Raw genomic sequence first — 25,580 nt, 5'->3', positions numbered from 1 at the left:
TCATGTTGAGGCCACCGAGGGAACCGGTTAACAGCAACAACCTCCGCCTACCTTTCAGGTCTCTCTTATTTTGAAAAGTAGGACTTTTTGTTCCGTTGTGTCTAATGAGTCTGGTGACCTGGGCTGGTCTCAGGTTCTTCTTTCTTCTTTGTTCCATTTATTTCCTAGAAGCTTCCTGTGCACAGTTAGGTGCAAACGATAACAATGGTGTTGTTTACATTAATTGTACCCAGAGTCAGATATAGTATTTGGATTATGCACCACAAAGACTTTTTTCCTTGCATTTTGTGTCTTTTATTGTTATTTGCCCAATTAGTCTAATAAATTTCACTGCAAAATTCAAACAATAAATATCTTCAGTTTACAAAATTAAATGTGGTTTGGAGTTGTTTGCCTCTCCCCATAGACCAGAGGTGGGTTATATCGCTATTTGTTTGTATTTCCAGCTGATATTATAATTGGATCCTCAAAAAGTTTTTTCATTGTACATACATTTGCAAACCATTCAAAAACTGTATATGAACTTTTCCAAGGATTTTCCAAAATTAATTAAAAAAAAAAACTTCTTCCCTCACAAAAATAAAAAAACAACCCCCCCCCCCCCCCCCCAAAAAAAAAAGTACATATTGCTTTTCTTTAAATAAATGTTCAGCATCATCACCATCTTTCTAAAACAAACAAACAAACAAACAAACAAACAAACAAAAAATCATATATTTGGTTAATTTTTTCTTTTTTTTTTTTTTAACTTGAAAATAATGACTATTTTTTTTGGATATTCATATACTATAATTGAATTTATAGGTAGCTTACTAACCAAAATACGGGAGTACTCCCTCAAAGAAGCCAGTTGTGAAAAAATATTATATGTATCTTAATGCAGACAACAGAAAATAAGATTTGGTATATACACTGTTTCCCATAAAGTTGGAATATAATTATTTCTTACACCATGAAATTATTATGACAATTTGATTTATTTGTGATAAATAAAAGTGTAACTGGGACAGTATATAATTATTCTACCTGGTCAAAGGTGATTACTGATGTGAATAAATAGGAACAAAAAGAGGAATGTGTCAAAAACAAAATTATTCCAACTTTATGGGCTACAGTTACTGTATGTGAACCTACATATAATTACTAGACTTGTGTTTGAATATTACTTTAAAGAAGTAAAAATGTATCAAAAATGATTATGCACAATTATAGCAGAATATCTGATTATGCTACATGTCATAAGTACATTATGATCTTCATTAAAGGCCAAATTCATAGCCATTTCCTTCATACTTGTATGTATACTTTTATGAATACTTATGTATAATTTGCAGTTCAGTAAACTTGAGTTTTAAAAGAAGCATATTTGAGTAGTTAAGGATTAAGGACTAGTTTATTGCCAAAAATCTTACAAATCTCCTCATTTTTACCATATTTTACGTGGACACCTTACCCTCCTCGCCTATAGAGGGCGCTGTGTCAGTCGCTGTCCTGAACTCAAACCGGAAGTGTTCAGTGTCAACAAAACGCAAACACGTGTGAAGACAGAAGCATGTGTAAAGTTAGGCATGTTTCAGTGCTGATACCGGGATACAGAACTATTTAAATATTAATTAAACATATGCAGTTTAATGTGGATTTACTAAAATGAAGTTTGCTTATCGGGTAAGTAAACCGCTGCTAGCTAACTTAGTTTTGTCGCTATGCTTTACAGTGTTAAAGCTAGTGGATGAGGGAATGAATGTCAATACAAACTCCATTCAGATAAATGTAATTACATTCATTAGTTTGACATAACGTTGCATTTGCATATATGTCGTAGTTTTATAGAGGCATTACATTCGACATTAATTCAATAGTAGCTACACTGTAAAGACGTAATTGAATGTTCATTACTGTTTTATATCAGAGCTCAGTGTGACGGTTTCTCCTCAGCAGCAATAATAACACAAACAAGTGTCTAATGCAGCTAAATTGATGTTTCTTTTACAGTTTTCTAATTTGTTCGGAGCAGTCTATCGCCAGGGAAATTTGAGTTTTTCCAAAGATGGAAACGCTGTGATCAGTCCCGTCGGAAACAGGATATCTGTCTTTGACTTGAAAAAGTAAGTGAAGCTTTTTAGATCAGTTTATTTATGACATGTAGGTGCTCTGCAGAGTTGTCTACTAGTAATCACGGTGGATGAGAGACCATCAGCATGGCATGTTGGATTTTGAGTATTGGCATGTTTTTCTCAGATGTTAAAAAATTAGTAAATAGAACTATACCTATAGTAATTTGCATGGTCCAAGTACAGAAGATTATTTGGGATATAAACAACATCATTAACCCTGTTATCATATGTGTTTTGGTGTAAGTCTCTGTTTAGAAAAACTAAGCCGGCACTGTTCTTGTCTTTGTCCTCTAGCAACACATCTGAGACATTACCAGTGTCCACAACAAAGAACATTACATGTGTGGGTCTTTCTCCTGATGGGAACTTGGCAATTGTGGTGGATGAAGGTGAGAAGTTTGAGTGACCTGAGAGCAAACTGTTTCATTGATGTTCTGTCAACGTGTATACATGTGTTAGCATTAAAAGAGCAAGTGTGTTCATTCAAGTGTAAGTCTTCTGTGGTAAATGGGCTTCTTCCTTTTGCGATTTTTGCCTGATGATAGTCTATTGTCTCAAACATTGCCCACATGTAAAAATTAAATTATCTGTATGGAGTCTTCTATGTATATTTTGACGTTTTTGTTTTATGCATGCATACATGCAGATGGTGCAGCCTTACTGGTCAGCCTCATCACTCGGGCTGTTCTCCATCATTTCCACTTTCATAAGCCTGTGAACAGCATCCGCTTTTCACCTGATGGCAGGTAAGCAGCACCTGACTCCTAAACTCAAACCAGATGCTGGTGAGGTACAGCTATTTATTATAATGTTATTCTCTGCATTTGGCATTTTTCAGTGAAAGGTATTTCCCTATATTTATATCCCCTATATGTAATTAAGTGATCATGTTCATATGTTGAAGATGTTCATACAAGCTTAGAGTAATGTAATTCAAATTTTACATCAAAACACAGAAAACTGAAGCAAAAGTGACTTTCAGTGAAATATATCATTGACTGAATGTAAACAACCACTGTCATTTATCAAACTACATGAGTTTTACTGGTGAATCAATATTGAAGGTGAATCTACGTTCACTATGTAGCCTTTGAATGTCCAAATCGGTCATATGTGATGACAAACTGCATTTTACCTCACTTATTTACATGTATTGATAGAATTAGTGAATCAACAGGTATTAAATAATAGATGCTTTTGGTCACTGGCGGCTGTTTAGGTCTTTGAGTGATCTGCTCACCTATAAACTGGTCAGATGAAAGGTGTCCACGCACTCAAGAGCTTTGACATCCGATCACATTTGGAATGTTTTTTAACGCTGTAGGCATGAACAAATCCTTTGGCTGATTGAGGGTCTGACTACTCAAGTGATGTCTTCATGTTGATGAAATTTGGTGCCACATGTGATTATGTTATCACAAATGAATCATAATATCAGGTCTGAACAGGATCTGATTTTTGCCAAACACTAAGAGCTGAGTTTTGCAAAGATTATCAGCATTGCATGTTTTTGGGATCATATGCTTAACACCACTTGCTAGTTAGTTTTTTTTTTTACTTTTGCCCCACAGGAAGTTTGTGGTCACCAAAGAGAATGTGGCGTTGATGTACTACGCTCCTGGGAAACAGCGTGAGTTTAATGCCTTCGTGTTGGACAAGAGCTACTATGGGCCTTATGATGAAACCACATGCATCGACTGGACTGATGACTCCAAGTAAGGAAAAGAGCTGATTAGTGAGATGTAACAGTGTCTTTGGAATCCTATAATTGAGCCAATGTGTCGTTCTTCTTCAGGTGTTTTGCGGTGGGCAGTAAAGACATGTCAACGTGGGTGTTTGGTGCAGAGCGCTGGGTTAACCTCATCTACTATTCCCTGGGTGGACACAAAGATGTCATTGTGGGCTGTTTTTTTGAGAAAGACAGCCTGGATGTGAGTAATACTCTGTTGTCATGGTGATGCCACCCCCATATTGTCCAAAAGTAGTCCTGTCTGACATCTTTCCAACACAGCTTTTCACATTTCAGTGCCTTTTCCCCTTATTTCCATTGCTTCCTCTCTCTGTGGGAAAGAAATATATCAGAGACTCATAAACATATACATACATAAGCATTAAGATGTATTTTTAACGTCTCAGATCTAAATGTTGTGGAAGAATGCCCATGCAACCTCTTTAACTTCAAGGCAGTGGATGTCTGGCCTCAGTAATTATATGCCTTTCTCTAAATTACCTTACAAAGAGTCCCTGGTAAACTTATCAGCTTAAATTGTTCTTAGCACATTCTACAAATAAACCAGTCTGGTTTTAGACAAAATCACAGTTTTTACTGCAACCATTCCTTCCTAGATTACATTATTACTGTTTTGGATAGGATGAAACACTGCCGCGGTTTTGTATTGATCTTTCAAAGGCTTCCATACAGTTGAAAGTACAGGGGTTGGACAAAATAATGGAAACACCTTAAAAAATCAACAAAATATAATTTAGTATGGTGTAGGTCCGCCTTTTGCGGCAATTACAGCCTCAGTTCTCCGAGGTATTGATTCATACACCTTGTGAATTGTTTCCAAAGGAATTTTAAGCCATTCTTCAGTTAGAATACCCTCCAACTCTTTTAGAGACGATGGCGGTGGAAATCGACGTTTTACTTGAATCTCTAAAACTGACCATAAATGCTCAATAATGTTGAGGTCTGGGGACTGTGCCGGTCATATGAGATGCTCAACTTCATTAGAATGTTCCTCATGCCATTCTTTAACAATTCTAGCTGTATGGATTGGGGCATTATCATCTTGAGGTGAAGGTGTTTCCATTATTTTGTCCAACCCCTGTACATTGCTTTTACAGTGGCAAGATCTGAGTTGGTTCAAATTGCCAAAGCTGTCCCGCAAGGTCCAATCCTCGGACCTGTTCTTTTCACACCCCGTTGATGATCAAATTTGTTCTATAGCACTTTGCAATTTACATCTTCTTGCAGATGATGTCATCTCGTCAGGAAATGTGGATTCATTTTTTTATTTGTCAGGATCCCCATTGTCTATAGGGTGGATTAAAATTTGTCCCAGTGGGCTCAATGTTTAAGTACATATAAAAACATGCTTGTAAATACACAAATTAGACATGAATACTTTTCCTCTCTCTAGACACTCCCCTTCACACCAGACAACTGAGGCTGGTTAACTTTACTTTATACTTTATTTTCCCATTGATGACAACATTAAAGTGATAGAATCTATATTCAACTCACATGTTTGAATAATGTTAAGGCTTAAAGTTATGTATAATTTAATGTGTGTGTCTACCATGCTGTGTAGGGTTTCATTAATAGCTAGCCTGGCTATGGAGTCAGACTTTCAGAGCTTATGTATATTGAAAAACATTTTTGTTCTGTCCGTTAGAGGAATCTGTTGTTAAGTTTATCCTTTCCTTACAGTAGCTGTGGCATGTTCAGCATGTGCACGCTTGTAAATAGTATTTATAGGTTTTTTTGATTTGTCTTTATTTTTGATTTTGCTCTTTTTTGCTCCTGTGTGCTTTGTTTGTATTCCACTCATGCTAATGTTGATTTGGAGTTTCTCCTTGTGGGACTAATAAAGAAATATCTTATCTTAGCTGGACTGAGCATCACTTAGCTACCTTAGCTAACGTTAGCATTCTTACAGGCTAAAGCTAATTAGCATGCTTATATTTTATGTGAACTTGACATTACTGTTATCAAACACAACTGTATGTGTTAAAATTGACAAAGTAGCTAAAGTTGTGTCAAACATGACATTAGTTGATGTGGTCAGTGGTTAAATATGAACACTTTTGGCTCCAGAAAAGAGATGGCAACAGTCAAAATGCCAAACAAGAGTCAGTTTGGCAGCACACAAACCGGTCTGTATAATCTATGATCAAAACTCCATATAGTCCTCATTGTGAGATGAATGGAATAGTTTTGTTCCCCACTTTACATTACTGTGCTATTATATCTACTGCATCAAATGACTGCATTAGTTTGCAGGTGCCTATTTTTACTGAGCTCAGACAAAATAGGTTTTATTCTCTGTGCACCTGCAATCTGGACCAGTATGGATAACGATGTTGAGCTTGATTCATTTTTTATCTTCAGAGTAATTTAAAATTTTAATTTTGTCATACTTTACGTCTGGTATGTATTTAGCTGATTCATTTGCCTCGTAGTATAATTGCTTCAGCTCTTCTTAGGAGCTCATTGTTTTAATGAATGACCTTTTTATTGTTTTATGGCTTGCTGTGACTACTTGTCGATATTGTAAAGGAGGCCTGTACTTCAGTGCTTTGGGAGACAATATAAAGGTTGAGTGAATGAATGAACTGCCACCCTCAGGTTTATCGCTGACAGTGTGTCTGACCTGTTTTGGCAGTTGTACACGGTGAGTCAGGACGGGACGTTATGTGTCTGGGAGAGCGACACCGAGCTGGATGAACTTACCCTGAAGAGGAACAAAGCCAAACCCCCGGGAGAGGGGGAGGAGGATGAGGTTGAGGAGGAGAGAACTGAGGGACAGGAAGGAGAGGTGATCAGGGGGAAAGCTGGAACACCCAAAGAGAAGGAGAAGACCAAGAATGTTCGTTTCAAGCAGAGGAGCAAGTATGACACCTCTTTGCTTATTTTTCCAGCTCAGTTTAGTGTTTAGGTTTTGGTAAAGTTCATTCTGCAAAAACTAAAAGCCACATTACACGTTACACACTCATCCCATTTTCCGACGTCCTTCCAAGAAAACACTGTAATGCTTATACCTTGACACTTAAAGTGGCAATTATCCTGCTCTGCATTAGACTGTTGGCTTCACAAACCAGGGGTTTATTTGTCCCCTGGCAGCTTTAAAGCTGTAATCGCAGAATCAGCATTTGTAATGAGAATCAGTGAGCGCTGTAGCTTTGAGCCAAGACAGCTTTTTTTTTTTTTCTGCAACTGCAAACTGTAATGACTTCTCCTCTTTTTTATTTCCTTCTCTGCTCCTTTAGGCACTTCTTCAACAAGGAGGGGGATTTTAATAATTTGACAGCGGCTGCTTTCCACAAGCCCACTCACATCCTGGTCACAGGTTTCGCCTCTGGAATCTTCCACCTGCACGAGCTTCCAGAGTTCAATCTTATTCACTCCCTGAGGTGAGGACAAAAATATGTCTTTAAGAGTATGTCCTTAAAAAACTTTCTATTAACAGAGGGGGGCAACATGTTATTAGTCCACTTCATCAGTTTTCACGGATGTATGTGGGGCTTCTTACGTGGTTTAATGGCAGCTGGTATTCTCTGTTATAAAGGTGAAACTGGCTAAAAAAAAAAACAGGCTACAACAGTGTGCATGAATGAAAAAGTAAATTAAACAGTGAGCCTTTATCAGGGATGTGTTTTAATTTGCTGTCACATAATCCTGTCAAGTAAGAAACTGAATCTTCAAAGCTACCAGAACCTTTAAGAAGACAGTAATTTTACCTCCCAGAACAGGTTACTGATCTACATCTGCTTTGAGCTGTTAGTTTCTTCGTGTCGTTTCGTGACTGGTATGTGAACGCCTCAGTTCATAATCCAATTAACATCCAATGCATTGAGGCATCCGTAAACCAGGAACACCTATGTTTGTGGGAAATAAATAAATGTTGGCATGAGGGGAGTCTGCAGACTTTGGGAGCTTAGTTAGCATATGGAAGACACATTTTAATTTTAATTAGCATATTTCTCAACGCCATGTTGAATATTATAACGGTCATATTGCATCCTGAAGAAGGTAAATAAAGGTGTGTGTATGTTTTTACTTTACATCAAGTTGTACTAAGGTCCTAACCAACACAAACGTAATGTGAGCATATAAACACGTGCTACTTTTACATATTGAACTGTTACTACAAGATGACACCAAATCAATACCAAACAATGACTCAGACTGGACGCTACAGTCGCTCAATATTCACTGTAGTGTTACAGAGTTGTTTAATGAGACAGGATGTAGCACTGCTAGGCTAGCTCATTTGCTTGCTAACTGCTATAGACATTGCTACGACACAGTACATTGACATCTTTGACATAACACCAGAACTGTTATTTCTTCAAACACTGATAGGGTTAGAATGTTGAGAATCACACATGCTTACATGAACAGGGTTCCCACGGGGTCGTAGAAAGTCTTAAAAGTCTTGAATTTACAAATCTGCATTTAATACCTTAAAAAAGTCTTTAAAGGGTGTTAAATTTGATATGGTAGGTCTTCAGTGATATTTCACTTGTTCCAACCTGATAATTTATATTGAAATTAGAAACCAGTTATCGCTAACTTTGCAGCCCCCAGTGAGAAATGACTCAGAATGTTCATTTTTGCCAGTATGTCAGTAAAATAGGCTGTGAAATAAGCATTAACTTCTGTTCTAAGTAGTCTTAAAAAGGTCTTAAAACATCTTAAATTTAACTTGTAGACACATGTAGGAACCCTGATGAAGTTTATGTTGAAGTCTGTCTTGCTGTGTATTTTGTTGTGTTTTACCTTTATGATGATGAATATCCTTCAAGATCAGTCATTACGATGTGCATGCCTTAGTGCTTTACTTCCGGTGGTCATTTGTTGCCGTTAGCTACCAGCACGTTACCGCAGATAGCTAACACGTGTGATGTAGACTCCAATGATGACAAGACATTTACTTTTACCTTGTTTATTGAATCCCAGCACCACATATGGAACATGTAAAAAGACAAATGTTGACGACAATTGCTGAAACAAAATTTGTAACTCCTGCACAAACCCGCCTCTCCATCCAGGGTTTGTACAGGTGCTTGAAATCCTTGAAAACACTGAAATTTCAATGTTGAGTTTTCAAGGTCTGAAAAGTGCTTGAATTTCAGTGTAAGTGCTTGCAATTATAACTGTGATGTGATTTCTTTATTTATTTTTTTGTATATTAACTCTGCCAGGTTAGCAGTCAAGCCAAAGCTACTTACAGAGAGGTGATAACTTTTGGAAAAATAAAACTTTATGTCAAAGAAGAAAAATACCAGGTGCCCTCAGGTCGACTCCAGCTAAATTTTTATCTTAATCTTTGTCTCGGTGCGAGTGTGTCTGAAGAATGCCAAATGGCTTCCCTTTTTTTTGGACAAAACTTTGTGTTCTCCTTTATTTCTAAACTTTTTGCAATTATGAAACATAATTTTAGATGTTTAGACCATAATACAATGTACATCATTGTGCTAAAAATTGAAAATAAATAATCATGAGTATATATATTCCTGTAGATATGTATTTTACCCCAGTGATAAGGTGCTGTGCTAGAAAAATTTGAAAATGACCCTTAGAAGTGCTTGAAAAGTGCTTGAATTTGACCTTGAAACCTTGACCATCACATTCCCATCACACAGTATTCATAGCACATGTAGTGCACACTCAGTGGGCAAAAAACACTACTTATATTTCACCACAAGGGAGTGCCAAACAACTACAGATTAATACAATAATAATAAAAAGCTTCACTTTACTCAAATGTACAGACAGAACATCATGTGAGAGCAAACACCTGTAGATAGAAATCAGTGTGTTATCATGGATGTAGTTAATGGTGAAGGTCATTAGCTTAAAAATTGATTTAGCTGATGTCAACAAATGACAGGCTAAACACAAATGTCACATGATCTTATATATTTAACCCTACTATAAATATTACCAATTATATCTTTTAAAGTTATAAGGTGTGAATCCTGCGGATGTTATTGAACTCTCTGATTGTGTTAATACTTCTCCTCAGTATATCGGACCAGAGGATCGCCTCAGTGGCTCTAAACTGCTCTGGAGACTGGATCGCCTTTGGCTGCTCAGGTTAGATCTCATCCTCTTACAGTGATACACAGCAGACATTTCACCACCAGGTTGAAGTGTTTGTCTCTTGAGCGTTATTTTGGTTGTTTCAGGTATGGGTCAGCTGCTGGTGTGGGAGTGGCAGAGCGAGTCGTACGTCTTCAAACAGCAGGGACACTTTAACAACATGGCCTCGCTGGCCTATTCACCAGACGGACAGTACATCGTAACAGGAGGCGACGATGGCAAAGTAAGCACATCATATTTACAATCAAGTCCAAAATCAACCCATGAAGATCCAGTGCTACTTTAGTTGCAATTACAAAAATGAATATTTCTCTCTATTTAACCTTTCTTAAGTGTTTTATCACCATATATTATAATATTATCCTTTGCATTTTGCATTTTTTGAAGTGATAATCAGGCATTTTCCCATATTTAATTCACCGATCATGTAGATGTTCAGAAAAGCTCAGATTAAAGTTGAAGGTTATAAGGTCAGAAATAGAGAAAACTGAAAAAAAAATGACTTGATCAGCAAATATATAATTTACTGAACATAAAAAAAGTGTCTCCATCCACTTTCATCGATTGAACTCCATGGGTTTTACTGGTGAATCAATGTTGTAGAAGATGGCAGTGTTTCCATGTTCACTGTGGAGCCTCTGAACGTCCAAATGGGTCATATCTGGTGACCATGAAAAGATAACAAACTGCATTTACACCAATTATTTACATGTATTGATTGGGTAGTGGATTGGAAGTTACTAAATATTTTAGATAGGGAAATGATTTTGGTTGCCAGTGGCTGGGTCTGTATGGGTTAAAGAATTGGTCCATTTTAGCATCAATATTTCCAGTCCTTTTGTTATTGCTGTATATATTTATTAAAGTACTCTGCATAATAGGATAGTATGGCTTACAAAGCATTGAATTAAGACTTAGTAGGAATAGGAATAAACTGCTGATTTATATGCAAAACTCTCAGCTCCTCTGCCTTCAACATACGACTGGAGAAAAAGTGTTAAATGTAGTTTGATGACCTGTAGTAAGTCCTGAAGGCTTGGCCAGAATGTGCATATTCACAGCCGACTAAGCACCTCTAGTCCGTGCACAAATTACCTTTTGGACTCCCTGGCCAAGAGGACTGTAGATTAAAACATCAATATTTTTTCTTAGCCTAAATGTTTGCATGTTGGGTGTGATTTATATGTTTATTGAAAATACGCTACAGTAAAACAACTTAAAGGATCTCAGATGTACTTGGGGGCCTGTTGTACAAGGATATGGTGGAGTTAGCTCAAAATAATGGTTTTACCTCGTACAGCCTGTGTAGAAATGAATCAGATGCTGTTCTCACTTTAGCATCTTATGATTAGTAATGCAATAATGAAAAAAAGACAGGAAAATTAACTTAAAGAATTGAAATTAAAAGAAAAAATTAGAGCCTCTTTGTGTCCATTTAAATATAGTTTTCAGAATTTGCATTATCATTAAGTGCTGGTCCATGCCAAGGCTAAATGTAAAGAGTTTTTAAGGATCTGCAGGGACCTAGAGTTCGACTGTAATGTATTATTTCCAGACTTCAAGAATAATTGATTAATCTCAGTGGAAATTATGTGGTTACAGTTGATCTATGCAAGTATAAGGAAAAGTAGCCGGGAAGAAATAATCAATATTACAAATATACAATCATTAGACCACCCCTTGTTTTCTTCAGTATCTTGTTCATTTTAATGCCTGGTACAACTAAAGGTAAATTTGTTTGGACAAATATAATAATAACTATCTATCTATCTATCTATCTATCTATCTATCTATCTATCTATCTATCTATCTATCTATCTATCTATATATATATATATATATATATATATATATAAAGCTCTAAATATGCATATGTACCAGACAAATATTATCAGTATGATAAACAATGGTAATGATAAACTTTATTTTGAACATAAGCAGGAATAAAATATGAAGGTGAACAAAAGGCAAAGAGAGAAACCACAAATTCAAACAGAACACTTCAGAACGAAGGCAACAATCCAAGAAAAATAGTCAGTAAAAGAAATTTTCATGAATTCCAGTTACCCTCTTTAAGGATGTGCAGATTTGGGAACTGTGTAAAATATTATTGTGTGTAATTATGTTGTTATAAGGATGAATTATGCAGTCTAACTTGAGGAACATATTTCATAAAGCATGTGAGACGTCATTAAAGCCTGAGGACAGAGGTGACTGAGGCGCTCACTTTAATTTCCTCCCTCCGTAACCGACACCTGTGCTGTAAACGCAGGTCAAAGTGTGGAACACCAACAGTGGCCTGTGCTTCGTCACATTCACCGAACACACCAGCAGCATCACCAACGTCACTTTCACCTCCAGCGGCTTCGTCATCGTCACCGCCTCTCTGGATGGGACCGTCAGAGCGTTCGACCTGCACAGGTGAACTTGGACCGACGCTGTGTTCAAGTGTAGCAGAAAATCTCATTTTCCAAGTAAAACAGTTGGAAATTTTGGAAAAGTCACGGAATATTTTGTCTGGAATGAATTTACAAAACAAGGGCAGGTGTGTTAAAAATAGACTGGGCTGCAATGGTCATTATTTGACTAAAAACAACATGTATTTGGACCTAAATTATTACGATCCATTAAAAAAGGCTATTTGCTGCAGAGTTTGGAAATAATTTAGGGCAGTGGTTCCAAAATCTTTCCAAATTTAACAAAAATACATCATCGATTGCCATAATACTCCAGTTTTACTCAATCTTCTGTTGTCAGAACAATGTCTTTTCTGTGTCTTTTACATCTTCTTTATGTTTTTTTGTCACGACCCCTTTTATGTTTTACATCTTGCATCTTTTACAGTTTTTTCTTGTTTAAAAAAAAAACTATAAAAGATGCAAACTGTAAAGACTCTTGTTTAATCTTTTACACCTTGTTGTGTCTCCTTTGTCATTTTTGTCCTGTTACATTTCTTGCCACTCAGTGTTTTTGAACTTTTCCAGACATTCTTCTACTATTTTACTCTTATAAGTAGTGATTTGATTAAAACCAGCTCTGCAACTCATGCTGGATCCAGATCCTAAATCCTAAATGCAGACAGAGGTTGTTGTAATATCTTCTTCTATCTTCTTTAACTTGGTTGTCGTTGTGTTTTGTGTAATTAAAGGTACCGAAACTTTCGGACCTTCACGTCTCCCCGTCCTGCGCAGTTCTCCTCCTTGGCAGTAGATGTCAGTGGAGAGCTGGTGAGCGCTGGAGCCCAGGACTCCTTTGAGATCTTCCTGTGGTCCATGCAGACGGGCCGGCTGCTGGAGGTGGGCACGGCATCACTCACTATCATATCCCTAATGACAGAAGGTTTACGATAAACACTTGTCTGAATATTCTCTGTGATGAAACGCCATGGCAGCTCACTGTTTAGATCAAACATACGGCACATGGGCCAAAACCGGCCCACCAAAGGGTCCGGTCTGGCCCATAGGAAAGTTACACTGAAGATATTAACAATCAAGGATATTAAAATGATTTTAGTTCAGGTTCCACATACAGACCAATATGATCTCCAGTAAAATAGTCTTACAGCAACATATAAGTAATAACAATTCCAAATTCTTCTCTTTGTTTTAGTGGAAAAAAAGTAAAATTGCCAGAAAATATTTATTGTCCTTTCATGAAAAATATGAACAGTGTGAACAAATATGAACCACATGAAATGTCTGTCGAAAAATAGGTGTAATTTTAACAATATTCTCCATGTTATTACATGTTTTGTGTATTTGTAAGTTGTAATACACATGTGTAAATGATAAACTGAGGCATAATATTGTTAAAATTGCACTTTTTTTCCTAAGAAATTTCAGGCTGCTCATGGTTTCTCATGTTATTGAGTTTTTGAAGAATATTTTGTTGATGTAAAATGAAGTTTTACTTTTTTCACTGTCGTTATTTTAATGTTTATTTTACAACTATGTGGCCCCTGAACTAAAATGAGTTTGACACCCCTACTCTATACACATGGTTTTTCTTTAGGCACATATTAATACAACATTCTAAACACAAAACAACCATGAAAACCCTTACATTTCTCAAGAAAAAAAAAAGTGCAGTTTTACCAATATTCTGCCTGTTCCTAAATGTTGTGTGTATTTGTAGATCAACAGTGATCTGTAAGTTCTAATGCACATGTGTAAATGATAAACTGAGGCAGAATATTGTTAAAATTGCACTTACTTTTCTCAAGAAATTTCTAGTTGGTCATGGTTGTTCATGTTATTCTCGTTTTTGGAAGAATACTTTGTACATGTAAGCATTATCATTATATAATTTTACTTTTCTCTATGTTATTATTTTCCCGGCCGAACCCGCTTTAGGCCATGTTGGTCTGAATGTGACCCCTGAACTAAAATGACTTTGACACCCCTGGTTTACATATTTTCTTCCCTTGGGATGTGCAGGTCCTCGGTGGCCACGAGGGCCCGGTCAGCTGCCTGTGTTTCAGTCCAGTTCAGTCCATCCTGGCCAGTGCATCATGGGATCGCACCGTCCGGCTGTGGGACATGATGGACAGCTGGCAGGTCAAAGAGACGCTCCATCTCACCTCTGACGGTACGTAACGAGTCGTCAGACTACAACCACTGACTGGGTTTGAAACCTGTTATTTTATTATATTTTGAATAACTGCAACTTCCTGGGGGTTTTAATCAACATTTAACTGATGTGTGAAAGGGGTCATATTTTGCTAAACCCACTTTTATTAGTCTTTGGTTCATTTATTTGTGTATTTGGACCCTAATAGTTCATAAAGATTGAATTTCAACCCTCCAGGTGCTACAAAACTATCTTTACATTCATATTGACAAAAATAGACTGGACTTCTACAACCTGTTTCAATTCCTGCTTAATTTGTTACATTTATAACTAGTTTTGTCATGACATTTGCACATATAAGGTCAAGACTTCTGACGAGCATTTCTCCGAGTACGACATAATTGTTTGTCAGCAGCAGCGGTTGTAGTCCATACTGAAAATATGTCCAAACTTCGAGTCGATTACCTAAAATGTTCAGTTGTTGGTTGAATGGGACAGAGCAGCACAGCCAACAACCTGGAGGGGGTGGGGCGTGAAGTGGCTCTTGTGCATTTAAAGGGCCAGCGCTCAAAATAACCTTTCTGGTGTCATTACTCAGAAATAGAGTTGAAGATGGACCTGTGGAGTTGAATTTATGAAGAATTCAGACCCAAGCAGAGCATTTACAGTTTATGTAGACCTCAGGGAAATGTTTGAAAATGCATAATTCCATTTAAAAAAAGCAAAATATCACTCCTTGAAGTTAATATACAATAACTCTGCATTTCTCAGTCCATATGATGTACATTTTAGCATGAGCATTTTTTTGCATTATCATCCAATCCAATCCACTTTTTTTATATATAGCACATTTAAAAAACACAAGGGTGCCAAAGTGCTGTACAATCCAGAAAGACATAAAAAACAAAAAAAACAGAAACAAGAAAGACAGAACCAAGACCACACAATTCTCATGCTGGGTTAAACGCCAAGGAATAAAAGTGCCCTTTAAGCCGAGATTTAAAAGTTTCCAGAGAAGGAGCTAAAAACTTGTTGCACTTGTGACCGCTGTCCACTCTGTCCTCAGTCCAGCGGAAGTGCAGATACTGACATAAAAACAGAATGTGGTAAAAGCACTCATTCATCTTCTTGACTGCAGTTGAAAGTGAGAAGACACTCTGTAATGTCCTCCAAATGTACAAGTCTGCAGTCAGTCTTTGAAGGACATTTCTAGTGGCTGTCAATGTGAACTGAGCTTCATATTAACATAATGTGTCGACTATTAAACCGCCAGCCTCAAATCTGAAACAACAGACTGATGAGAAGAGAGAATAATAGACATTAACTTAACTGTAATGTGCAAATCAGTTTTCAATGTCAGCAGCAGAACTATTATTGTCACCTTTTCTATGCCATCCAATCTCCATTTGTAGATGAGTTGGACATATTTTATCATGTAGAACAAAAACTAACACAAAAGGCTGATATGTTTCATGACATTGTCATTTTTGTCTCATTATGTTTCATAAAGCTTCAAGCATTTCATGTTAGTTGTTTTTCAGAATTTTAGGTTGTTTTTTGTCTTTTTGCAGAATTTTTTTCTTTTTTTTTTCTCTTATTTCATTGTTCCCTCATCTTTTTCATGCTTCTTTTATATCATTTTATGTCCTTTTAGTCTTGTTCCTTCTTTTATCCCACTTTTTATCTTATGTCTTCTACAGACTTTTTTTCTTGATATATTAGTTTTGTCTTTTATGGCTTTTTTGTCATTAGGTTAAATTAAATTAGATTAGATTAGATTTTATGGATCCCACAATGGGTCAAAGCAGCAACAGAATAAAGTGCAAGAAAAAGTCTGCATACATAAAGATAGTGCGAAAACATATAAATTAGAAAATAATAGTAGTAATAAAACTATACAGACTATATACATGTTTACAGTAGAGATGTCAGACGGTACAGATGAGACACATACAGGATGGGTTGTTGTATTTTACCAGTGGCGTTGTACCTGTGGTGCCATTGTGTGTGAAAAGTGCCTATGCGTTATTGTAAATGGACACAGCAAGAACAGCAGCAATTTTGTAAAAAATTGTCATGATGTTATTTGTTCACATTATTTGGGAGTGGATATTTAAGGAATATTTTCAAGACACAATTATGCATTTAGGCAGTTTACTTATTTCAGTACAATCAGTTTATAGTATATGTAGTGAAATACTGCCTATTTACATTCTTCAACATGGAGTATGGTGGCAGGGATGAAGAATTCAAAGAAGAGAGAGGCTAAAATTGCCCAGCATGCCTCACAACATTTGAATACAGACATAAAATTGTGCCTAGTAGATAGTCAGGTAATACTTCTAGTCATTTGGCAAGTTTGATGGCAGTTTCGGGCCTGTGAAGGCTGAGGAAAATCCGTACAGACGCCCTCCTGTGCTGCAACATTGATCAATCGGACACAGAACGTGCATTATATAGTAGGATTTCTTTTGATGCATTTCTTCTTAATGTGTCTTTATCATCATTTTAAGTTGTCATCCTGGGACTACCTTTACCCCGCTTTCATTTTACTTCTTTTTATGCATAGTTTTCTTCATCTTGCATCTTCTTTGGTGTGTTTATCTTAAAAAAATTTTATATGGTCTTTCTATATTTATGTTTTTCATCTTGCTAACCCGTCTGCATGTTAAATTCGTCATGTGATATTCACCAAGGGGTCATCCTTTAAATCATGTCAAACTCATTTCAGTTTAGGGGCCACATACAATACGATGTAAAGTGGGCCGGACAAGTATAATAATACCAATGAAAAAAGTAAAATCCCATTATGAAAATGTTTACATCTACAAAATTTCCTTAAATTTCCAAATAACATGAACAACGTGAAATGTCTTAAAAAACAATTTGTGCAATTTTAACAATATTATGCCTCAGTTTATCATTTACACGTGTGCATTACAATGTACAGATCACAGTTGATCTAAAAATGCACAAAACATTTAGTAACAGACAGAATATTGGTAAAATTGCACTTGGCTCTCTTAAGGCATTTCAGGTTCTTTATATTTGTTAACGTTTTTTGTGAAAGGACAGTTTATAAATGTGAACATTTTCATGTAATTTTACTTTTTTACACTAAAACAAAGAGAAAAATCTGGGGTTGTCCTTATTTCTAGGTTATTATGACAGTATTTTACTGGTCTGACCCACTTGAGATCGAATTGGTGAAACCTGAACTAAAATGATTTTCACATTCTGGATTGTTTATATCTTAAATGTAATTTTTGCATTTCATAAATTCATCCCGCGGGCCTGATTGGACCCTTTGGCGGGCCACGTTTGGTCCACGGGCCGTATGTTTGACACCTGTGCTCTAAATCTAAAGTATTTTAAGTCCAGTGGTCTGAAAAAACACATTTATATTAGGAAAATAAATACCCAAGTAAAAAACATATGCCTTAAACTCTAGTTAATTCCAGTCATGAGGTGTACTTTCCAGCTTCTAGTGAAGTGTAACCAAACTTTTAAGTGTTTGTTCTCATTGTCTTAGAGAAGAATAATTAGAAATAGAGTAAGTCTGATAAAATGTGTAAGAAAAGTCTTAAGTTGCATTAGTAAAAAGGAAATCTTTGTTAATAACCTGAATAATGTTGGTTTCGACTGGACACTATGGATGGTAGGACAGAATGTGGTGAGATATGCAGTAAGTACTACTGGAGACATAAATAGTTTTAATGAGGATGATGTTGCTGCCAGTTTTTTTTTTTTCTGTTTCAACTGAAGCCAAATAAAACCACAGGCCCAGACAGTTTGCAGTCTGTGCTCTTCAACTAAAAGGAGTTAGTGCAAGGTTGTTTCAGCTCATCTTAGACACACACAATAATCAGACCTGTTCCTTCCCCTAAAAAACAAAACACAACACACATTTTCGCAAGCGTGCCAAGTGATTTTCAGCCGATGCAAGAAGCTCCATTCTGTATAAAACCATGAAGTAAGTCGTGGTGAATCTCTGGACCTCCACAAGTCTCGATCCTGGCCAATTTCCTTCTAAGAATAACAGGCTCAGATGCTGACTCTGCTTTAAACAGTCACAAAGGCGCTTATGCATTCTAAAGGGTAGCCCTGCTTTCAATTCAATAAAGACGCAGAGTCTCTTGAAGTGTCTCATTGATCTCAACATCAACCTGGGGTTTAGTTCTGTGGATCAGAGGCTTTCTTTCCTGCCGCTAAAAGGCTGTGTTCTTTCCCTTTCTGCCAATAAAGTTAAAGATTAAGAAACTTCCTAAGATGAATGTCAGTCACTGCCTTTATTGTTACAAACCGCAGGGCCTGTTGAGCTGAAAACAAGAGGCTCTGGACTGATGGTAAAAAGGTTTGATATCGGTATTAATGTCATGTAAGTAGATTCAGAATCATCTTTATTTGCAAACACATATAAGAATAAATGTTGGTAGGTAGATATTGTCTCTCAAGTAAATTATAAATACAGGATATAATTTAAAAAAAAAAAAAAAAAAAAATATATATATATATATATAAAATAAACTACATACATAAGGGCACAGTATCAACTCCCGTACAGTTATAGTGCAGTTTATTTGTGCAGTGGACATCAAAAATTTCTGGCGACCCCAGACATTCAAAACAGACATTTTTTTGCTAAAATTAATTTGCTTTTAATCATGCAGTAGTTTGCTATACTATGTTGCAAATAAACGTTAATTTTAGACATTTAGGTTATATATACAGTATATAATGCTCCTTTTTGGTGTCTGCTTCTCAGTTTCTCTTGGAGATGTCTTATCGGGGCCAGGTGGGCGAAGAAATCTTTTCATTCTCTGTTCAGTCCGGTTTTCTGACTGCGACTGTCCGGACAGGTTGAAGTGTAGTAACGGACGCAGTCACATGATCGGGTCAATCAAGATATGCCCTCTCAGATATTATATCCTGCATTTTATTTGGACTTGATTTTTATTAGGAAATGTGTGTCAGGTCTTAATTTGAATGAAATATATATTGAATTATTAGAAAATACTTTTTATGCGTAATTTTTTTTTTTTAATCAATTACTAGAAATTTCAGGTGATCCCATTTGAATTCGAGGTGACCCTAAGTTTGAAAAAAAAACTGTGATAGGCTGTTATAGACTGTATTTAAAAAGTGGATGAAGCCTCTGCGATGTCACCCGTCGCTTTGCCTCCAGTTTGGCATTTTTGCTGTCAACATGTTTTTGTTTTGGAGCCAGCGGACCCCTGGAGCTAATTTTCTGAAAACAGAAACCGCACCGACTAACACTGTCATTTCAAACACCACCAGATAAGTTCAGCAGTGTGATAAATGTTAACACATGTATTTCTATAACAGGTGACATTGGTTGCGTTGGGTGTTAGTTAGCAGTAGTGTCAGACTCGTGTCCAAATATGGTAATTTTTGGTTCTAGAAAAGTGAGACAGTGATGGTCAAATGCAGTCAGAAGCTAAAAATTGGTCCCAAAACAGATAATTCAACTGTAAAGTCATCAGGTAATAATTCTGCTCCAAGACTTTTAACTCACAACGGTAAAAGAGCCAATATCACACATGTAGGTTTTAGCAGAACTACTTTGGCTCCCAGTTCATTTTAGGATTAGTTTTAAAATGTCACTTTTAGAGCTTTTAATAGTCAAGCCCCTGTTTACATTTCTGAGTTGCTCAAATTGCATAACCCTACACCCACTTCAAAACTAGAGCAGATGGACCCTTTCAGAAAAGTGATAAGTCTTGGGTAGTTGGGGCATTTTGCACTCAGTGTCTTACCACTATGGCAATATTTTGTATTTTGCACAGTCAGTCTCTTTTTTACACCTGATACACTAATACAGAGTACCTGCTTTGTTTTGTTTTACCAATTTACTTTTCCTTGCTTCGTGTACAGTCTATTTCCTTTATTTCCTTTTAGTTTGGTTTAAATAGTTTTAATTGCAGTATATTTCCTTTTAGTTTTGTTTAGATAGTTTTAATTGTACAGTTTATTTCCTTTATTTGCTTTTTGTTTGGTTTAAATAGTTTTAATTGCACAGTTTATTTCCTTTTAGTTTGGTTTAAATACTTTATATTGTACAGTTTATTTCATTTTAGTTTAGTTTAATTCTTTACATTAGTTGTGTGAAGGGAGCTCACAAAACAGGAATTTCATCGCTCACGACTGCTGTTTATATAACAATAAACTTCTTCAATCTTGAATCTTTCCGTGGCCCCCAGACTCTGGAATACACTGCCACTTTCACTTCGCACTTTTAATTCTGTTGAGTCTTCTAAAAAGCAGCTGAAGACCTTGTTGTTTCGACAGGCTTTTAGTTAGGTGTGGGTTTTATGACAGTTTGCTGTTCTGTTTCTGGCCCTGTGTATGTTTGTATCCTACTTCTGATTTTACTGTGAATTATTTGTGTTAAAGTGCTGTATAAATAATCTTTACCTACTTACTTAACCTTAAGTTCAAAGAGTTAAATGGATTTGGTGACCTCACTCACTGTTTGTGTTTGTGTTTTTCTCAGGTTTGTCTGTGACATACAGGCCTGACGGTCAGGAGTTGGCTGTGGCCACTCTGAATGGTGAGATCTCTTTCTGGGACCCTCACACAGCCTCACAAACAGCCTCTGTGGCCGGACGCCATGACCTGCAGACGGGACGCAAAGAGACCGATAAAATCACAGCCAAGCAGTCTGCCAAGGGCAAGTGAGTAGGAGAAAAACTCAGGTCTGAGGGTGCTGTCAGACTCTGTTTGTTTTGAGTCCAAACCACAGAGATAAACGCCATTTGTTCATTTCTGACGCCGCCTGTTTGTCCTCTTGTTTTACGCTCAGGTCTTTTACGTCACTGTGCTACTCGGCCGATGGGGAGTCTATTCTAGCAGGGGGCCAGTCCAAGTTTGTCTGCATCTACAACGTCAAGGAGCAGATGCTTATGAAGAAGTTTGAGATCTCCTGTAACCTGTCGTTCGACGCCATGGAGGTACAGCCACCGTTTGAACTCTGACACCTGAGGAAGTGAGCACTGACCTCTAAACATTTGGGTGTTTTCTGTGTTCAGGAATTCCTCGACCGACGCAAGATGACGGAGTTCGGCAGCTTGGCCCTGGTTGACGAAGGAGCTGGAGACGGAGAGGGGGTCAACATCAGCCTCCCTGGGGTCCGCAGAGGTACACCAAGGGTTTCCATGGGTCTATAAACAGTCTTAACCCACAGACATCAGTTTAATTTAATCCCTTCTTCAGTTATTCAGGACAAAAATGTTCACATCTAAAAAACAGCGTGCAATAATGTGCACGCTCTTGAAAACCCTCGGCCTTAAGCTGTGAGAAAGTGAGCTCCCATCACCTTATCATTGACTATCTGCTACCCCCCCAGTTGAGAACCAATGGTGCACGCCAAAGTTTTTGCACATACGGACAACGGACGATGAGCTGTGGCGAGGGCTGGTTGTAAAAACTGCTATGAATACTTTGCTTATTTATTTATTTATTTATGTATGTATTTATTTGCTTTTTCTGTATAAGTCTCTTAAGCAACTTCAGTCCTTCTCAAAACTACCAAACATTCAATCATTTTAAGGATTTTAACCCTTTGAATGTTAAAATGTTTGATCAATTGAAGTCATTGCTATTATTTATGAAAACTACACAAAAAATTAGTCATTCTCCATGTAACAAACGTTTGGTTGCGGGGGTGTTTTTTTTAATCAATCTTAGATATGTCAAAGATTTGCCAAAATATTGAATTTGGTGCATTAGTAGTTTTTCTGCAGCATCAGATTTAACATTTACTACCTTATTGAATCAAAAATGTCCATTTCCAAAAATTGCGTAAAACTGGTACAGAATTTTTTCCCTGCATTTTAGGGGGGGTCAGGTATTTTGATCAGCTTCAATCCTGATCTAAACTATCTAATACTGAGTAATTATCAGATTGTCAGTTTCATTATGTGATGCTAATATATTTAAGAAAAGAATCACACAAGTAAAGTTTTATTTTATTTTCTTATATAGCACTTTTTAAAACAACATGTTACAAAGTGCTTCACATAAAGAAGAGATAGATCAAATCAAATGAAGTCAAATCCAATTTTAAGCCAATTTACAGAAACCCAACAGAATCCTCCATCCTACAAATTCTAAGTTAATTTCCACATAAGAAATGTTGGGTGGCTGGGGATTTAAATTTATTTATTTTTTTCAGTCTTTGATAAGTGAAACATTAGTCAAGATATTGACTTTGGTACATTATTAGTTTTTCTGCAGCATCAATTTTAACATTTACTACCCTTTCGAGTCATTCAGGACAAAAATATCCTATTACATCCCATTATAACCACATTTTTTACCCTCAAAGACATTACAAAATATAATCATGCATTCTATAATTTAATAGTTTCATTTTTATGAAAAATATTCACTTATGTAATTTTTGCTGTTCAGCACTAAAATCATCCATTTCCTCATTATATGCATAAAATACTTGTCATTCCATTCATTTTGAGCTTATGTTATTGAGTGTATTAGGCTATTTTTTTAACTTAGTTTTCATTAGATTTTCTATTTTATCAGTGCAATTCAATGTATACAATTAAAAACAGTTCCAAAAGTTTCTTTTGCTTTTTCTCAGCTGTATGTGCATTTTTACAAACCTCCATAGGCAATATAGGGTGGAAATTAAAGAAAATAACAATCACAGCAAATAAATAGATAATGCCGTATTAGGCTATTTTAGATATGATTTTGATAACTATTGAAAATGTATTGGATTATGACAGTTAATATCACATTTATACAGTTAGATTCACTTCAATCTTGTGTGTACAAACTAGTCACAATTAAACCAACATGGAGCCCCTAATGCAAACTCTAGCCTGGTCTGTGCTTTTATTCCAGTGATAAATCATGCTGTGATAAGCTTTTAGTTTAAGATTAAGTGAGTTTGAACAAGATAGCACAACTTCTATTTCATGCATAGTGGTTTATCTTCTCTGAACTGGAGTTTATTAACACCACGGCCCGTTGGTGTTGGGCACAAAGTCTTAATCCAAACTGCAGGAAAGCACTGGTTTAGCAGACTTAGAGATGCTGTACTCACACCTGCAGACATCAAGTATACCTGAGTACTTTCCTGAAATTCAGTCTTATTATGTATTTCCCTGCCTCTTTTGGGTGATAGTTTTGCTTCATCTTCTCATCAGTTATGAAAATGTTGAAAACCACGGGGATGGAGTCCACGCATAATGTGCACACTGAGTGGGAGGGGTCATGACAGGGTTGGAGGCACATTATTTCTACTCCAATTTGGAACCTGTTTCGTGGATATGATGTGTAAAAATAGTGTGTTTTAACATTGATTTAATATGTGCAAGTACAAGTTCAATGAGAGTTGGCTCAAGAACCGTGCATTTAGTACTTGGGCTGAAGCCTGGTGAAAAATAATGAATACGAAGCCTGATATATTTTGGGTATAAAGGTATTGGAGCTGGATGGGAAGCAAGAAAATCATAAAAGTGCCTCAAAAACCAATCAGCAAACACCTGCCATCGACTCAAACTGCTCTGTATTCACATGGGGAGTAGCAGCAAAGTTCAACCCAGCACAATAGGTTTTAAACAGCATTCATAATAGTCTTGAATTTACCTTGTTGAAACTCTGAACAACACAATGAGCTGAAACCTGAGCTGTTTAACTGATAGTAGATGACATTTTCTTTCCTTCATTTCCATTTCCCTACAGGTGATATGAGTTCAAGACACTTCAAGCCTGAAATCAGAGTCAGCTCACTGCGATTCTCTCCAACCGGTAGGTCACAAAATGACACCCGGCTGCATTTTCATTTCCCCTGCGGAAACGTTCGCATCCATCCAAAGTCACCCCTCCTCTTTTGGAATCTGATAACGGTGACAATATATTGTGTCGTGTGTCAGGTCGGAGCTGGGCGGCCACCACCACTGAAGGCCTCCTGGTCTACTCCCTGGATGGATCTATGGTGTTTGACCCCTACGACCTCGACCTGGATGTAACACCGGCCAGCATTCGCAAGCAACTGCGGCTTCAGGAGTGGACGTCCGCCATCATCCTGGCATTTCGACTCAATGAAAAAGCCCTGAAGCAGGAAGTGCTTGAAACTGTACCACATGAGCAGAGTAAGACACTCAGAGGGGTTTTATGTCACTACATGTGGGTTATCTGTGTTCTTTAATGTGTGATTTTCAGTTGAAAATACTTGTGTTTGTGTTTTTAGTCCCGGTGGTGTGTGGTTCACTTCCTGACATTTACGTGGAGAAGCTGCTGGGTTTTGTGTCAGCGTGTTTGGAAAAGTCAGGTCACCTCCAGTTCTATATGACCTGGGCTCAAAGTCTGCTAATGCTGCATGGACAGAAACTAAAGAACAGGTCAGGAGCCATACTGCCCACCCTCCAAGCCCTCCAGAAAAGCATCCAGAGACACTTCGACAACCTTTCCAAACTGTAAGTCTGAGCCGTTTTGTTTTCTGGCTCTTCACAACCTTCATTTTTCATGTGTTCAGTAAATATCCATTCTTGTGTTGTATCTCTTTAGGTGCGACTTCAACATGTATAATATTAAATATGCGGTGGCGCTTTCCAAGCAGAGAGGTGTGAAGAGAGCAGCTGAGGAGGAGGAGAGGGAGGATGATGAAGATGAAGAGGAGGAGGCATCTGAGGAGCTGAGCGAAGCCTCTTGGGAGGATGCAGAGATGATATTATGAACCGTTTCACCACAACAGCATGGCTGAAATAATAATGTTGGACTATGAAAAAAAAATTGTTTGTGAACTTTTAGTTTTTTATTAAATTTGTATGTAAATGTACAAGTTTTTCTGTTGTCAGGATTTTTTTTCTATTTTCAAAGGTTTTAATTCTGGTTAGAGTCAGATTTGGAAAAAAGTGAATCGATCATCCCCCAGGACTACAACTCCCAAATTAATCTGCGAGATGTAGTCCTTTTAGATTCCATAAAACAAATGGAGCCTTTAAGCAGTAATTTAGCTAGAACCCTTGGACTTGACTTGAAAATTTCCAGTTTATGCCACTCTATTCTCTTTCTTATTC

The 25,580-nt window shown here is 37.0% G+C and overlaps 1 protein-coding gene across 1 annotated transcript; it reads left to right on the top strand.

The window, feature by feature from the left end:
- The first annotated feature begins 1,516 nt into the window (after nucleotides 1-1,516).
- pwp2h (PWP2 small subunit processome component) lies at nucleotides 1,517-25,503 on the top strand. The gene is made up of 20 exons (XM_030158620.1): nucleotides 1,517-1,665; nucleotides 1,993-2,105; nucleotides 2,409-2,503; nucleotides 2,761-2,860; nucleotides 3,686-3,829; nucleotides 3,910-4,045; nucleotides 6,503-6,729; nucleotides 7,107-7,250; nucleotides 9,869-9,939; nucleotides 10,032-10,168; nucleotides 12,218-12,366; nucleotides 13,094-13,241; nucleotides 14,382-14,532; nucleotides 21,029-21,209; nucleotides 21,338-21,485; nucleotides 21,564-21,672; nucleotides 24,244-24,309; nucleotides 24,435-24,653; nucleotides 24,752-24,977; nucleotides 25,069-25,503. The coding sequence occupies exons 1-20, from the start codon at nucleotides 1,648-1,650 to the stop codon at nucleotides 25,235-25,237; spliced, it is 2,751 nt and encodes a 916-aa protein (XP_030014480.1). The 5' UTR covers nucleotides 1,517-1,647; the 3' UTR covers nucleotides 25,238-25,503.
- Nucleotides 25,504-25,580: the final 77 nt, after the last annotated feature.

This window comes from Sphaeramia orbicularis, chromosome 2 (assembly GCF_902148855.1).
Source record: "Sphaeramia orbicularis chromosome 2, fSphaOr1.1, whole genome shotgun sequence".
NCBI classification, from domain to species: Eukaryota; Metazoa; Chordata; class Actinopteri; order Kurtiformes; family Apogonidae; genus Sphaeramia; species Sphaeramia orbicularis.
Note: the sequence above shows the minus strand (reverse complement) of the source record. Positions and strands in the feature narration are given on the sequence as shown.

What these genes read in the sequence shown, in the direction of transcription:
- pwp2h (XM_030158620.1), top strand. An exon ending in AGAGCGTTCGACCTGCACAG is followed by an intron (nt 12,367 to 13,093) that starts GTGAACTTGGAC and finishes GTGTAATTAAAG; the next exon opens with GTACCGAAACTTTCGGACCT. An exon ending in TTCGACAACCTTTCCAAACT is followed by an intron (nt 24,978 to 25,068) that starts GTAAGTCTGAGC and finishes GTATCTCTTTAG; the next exon opens with GTGCGACTTCAACATGTATA.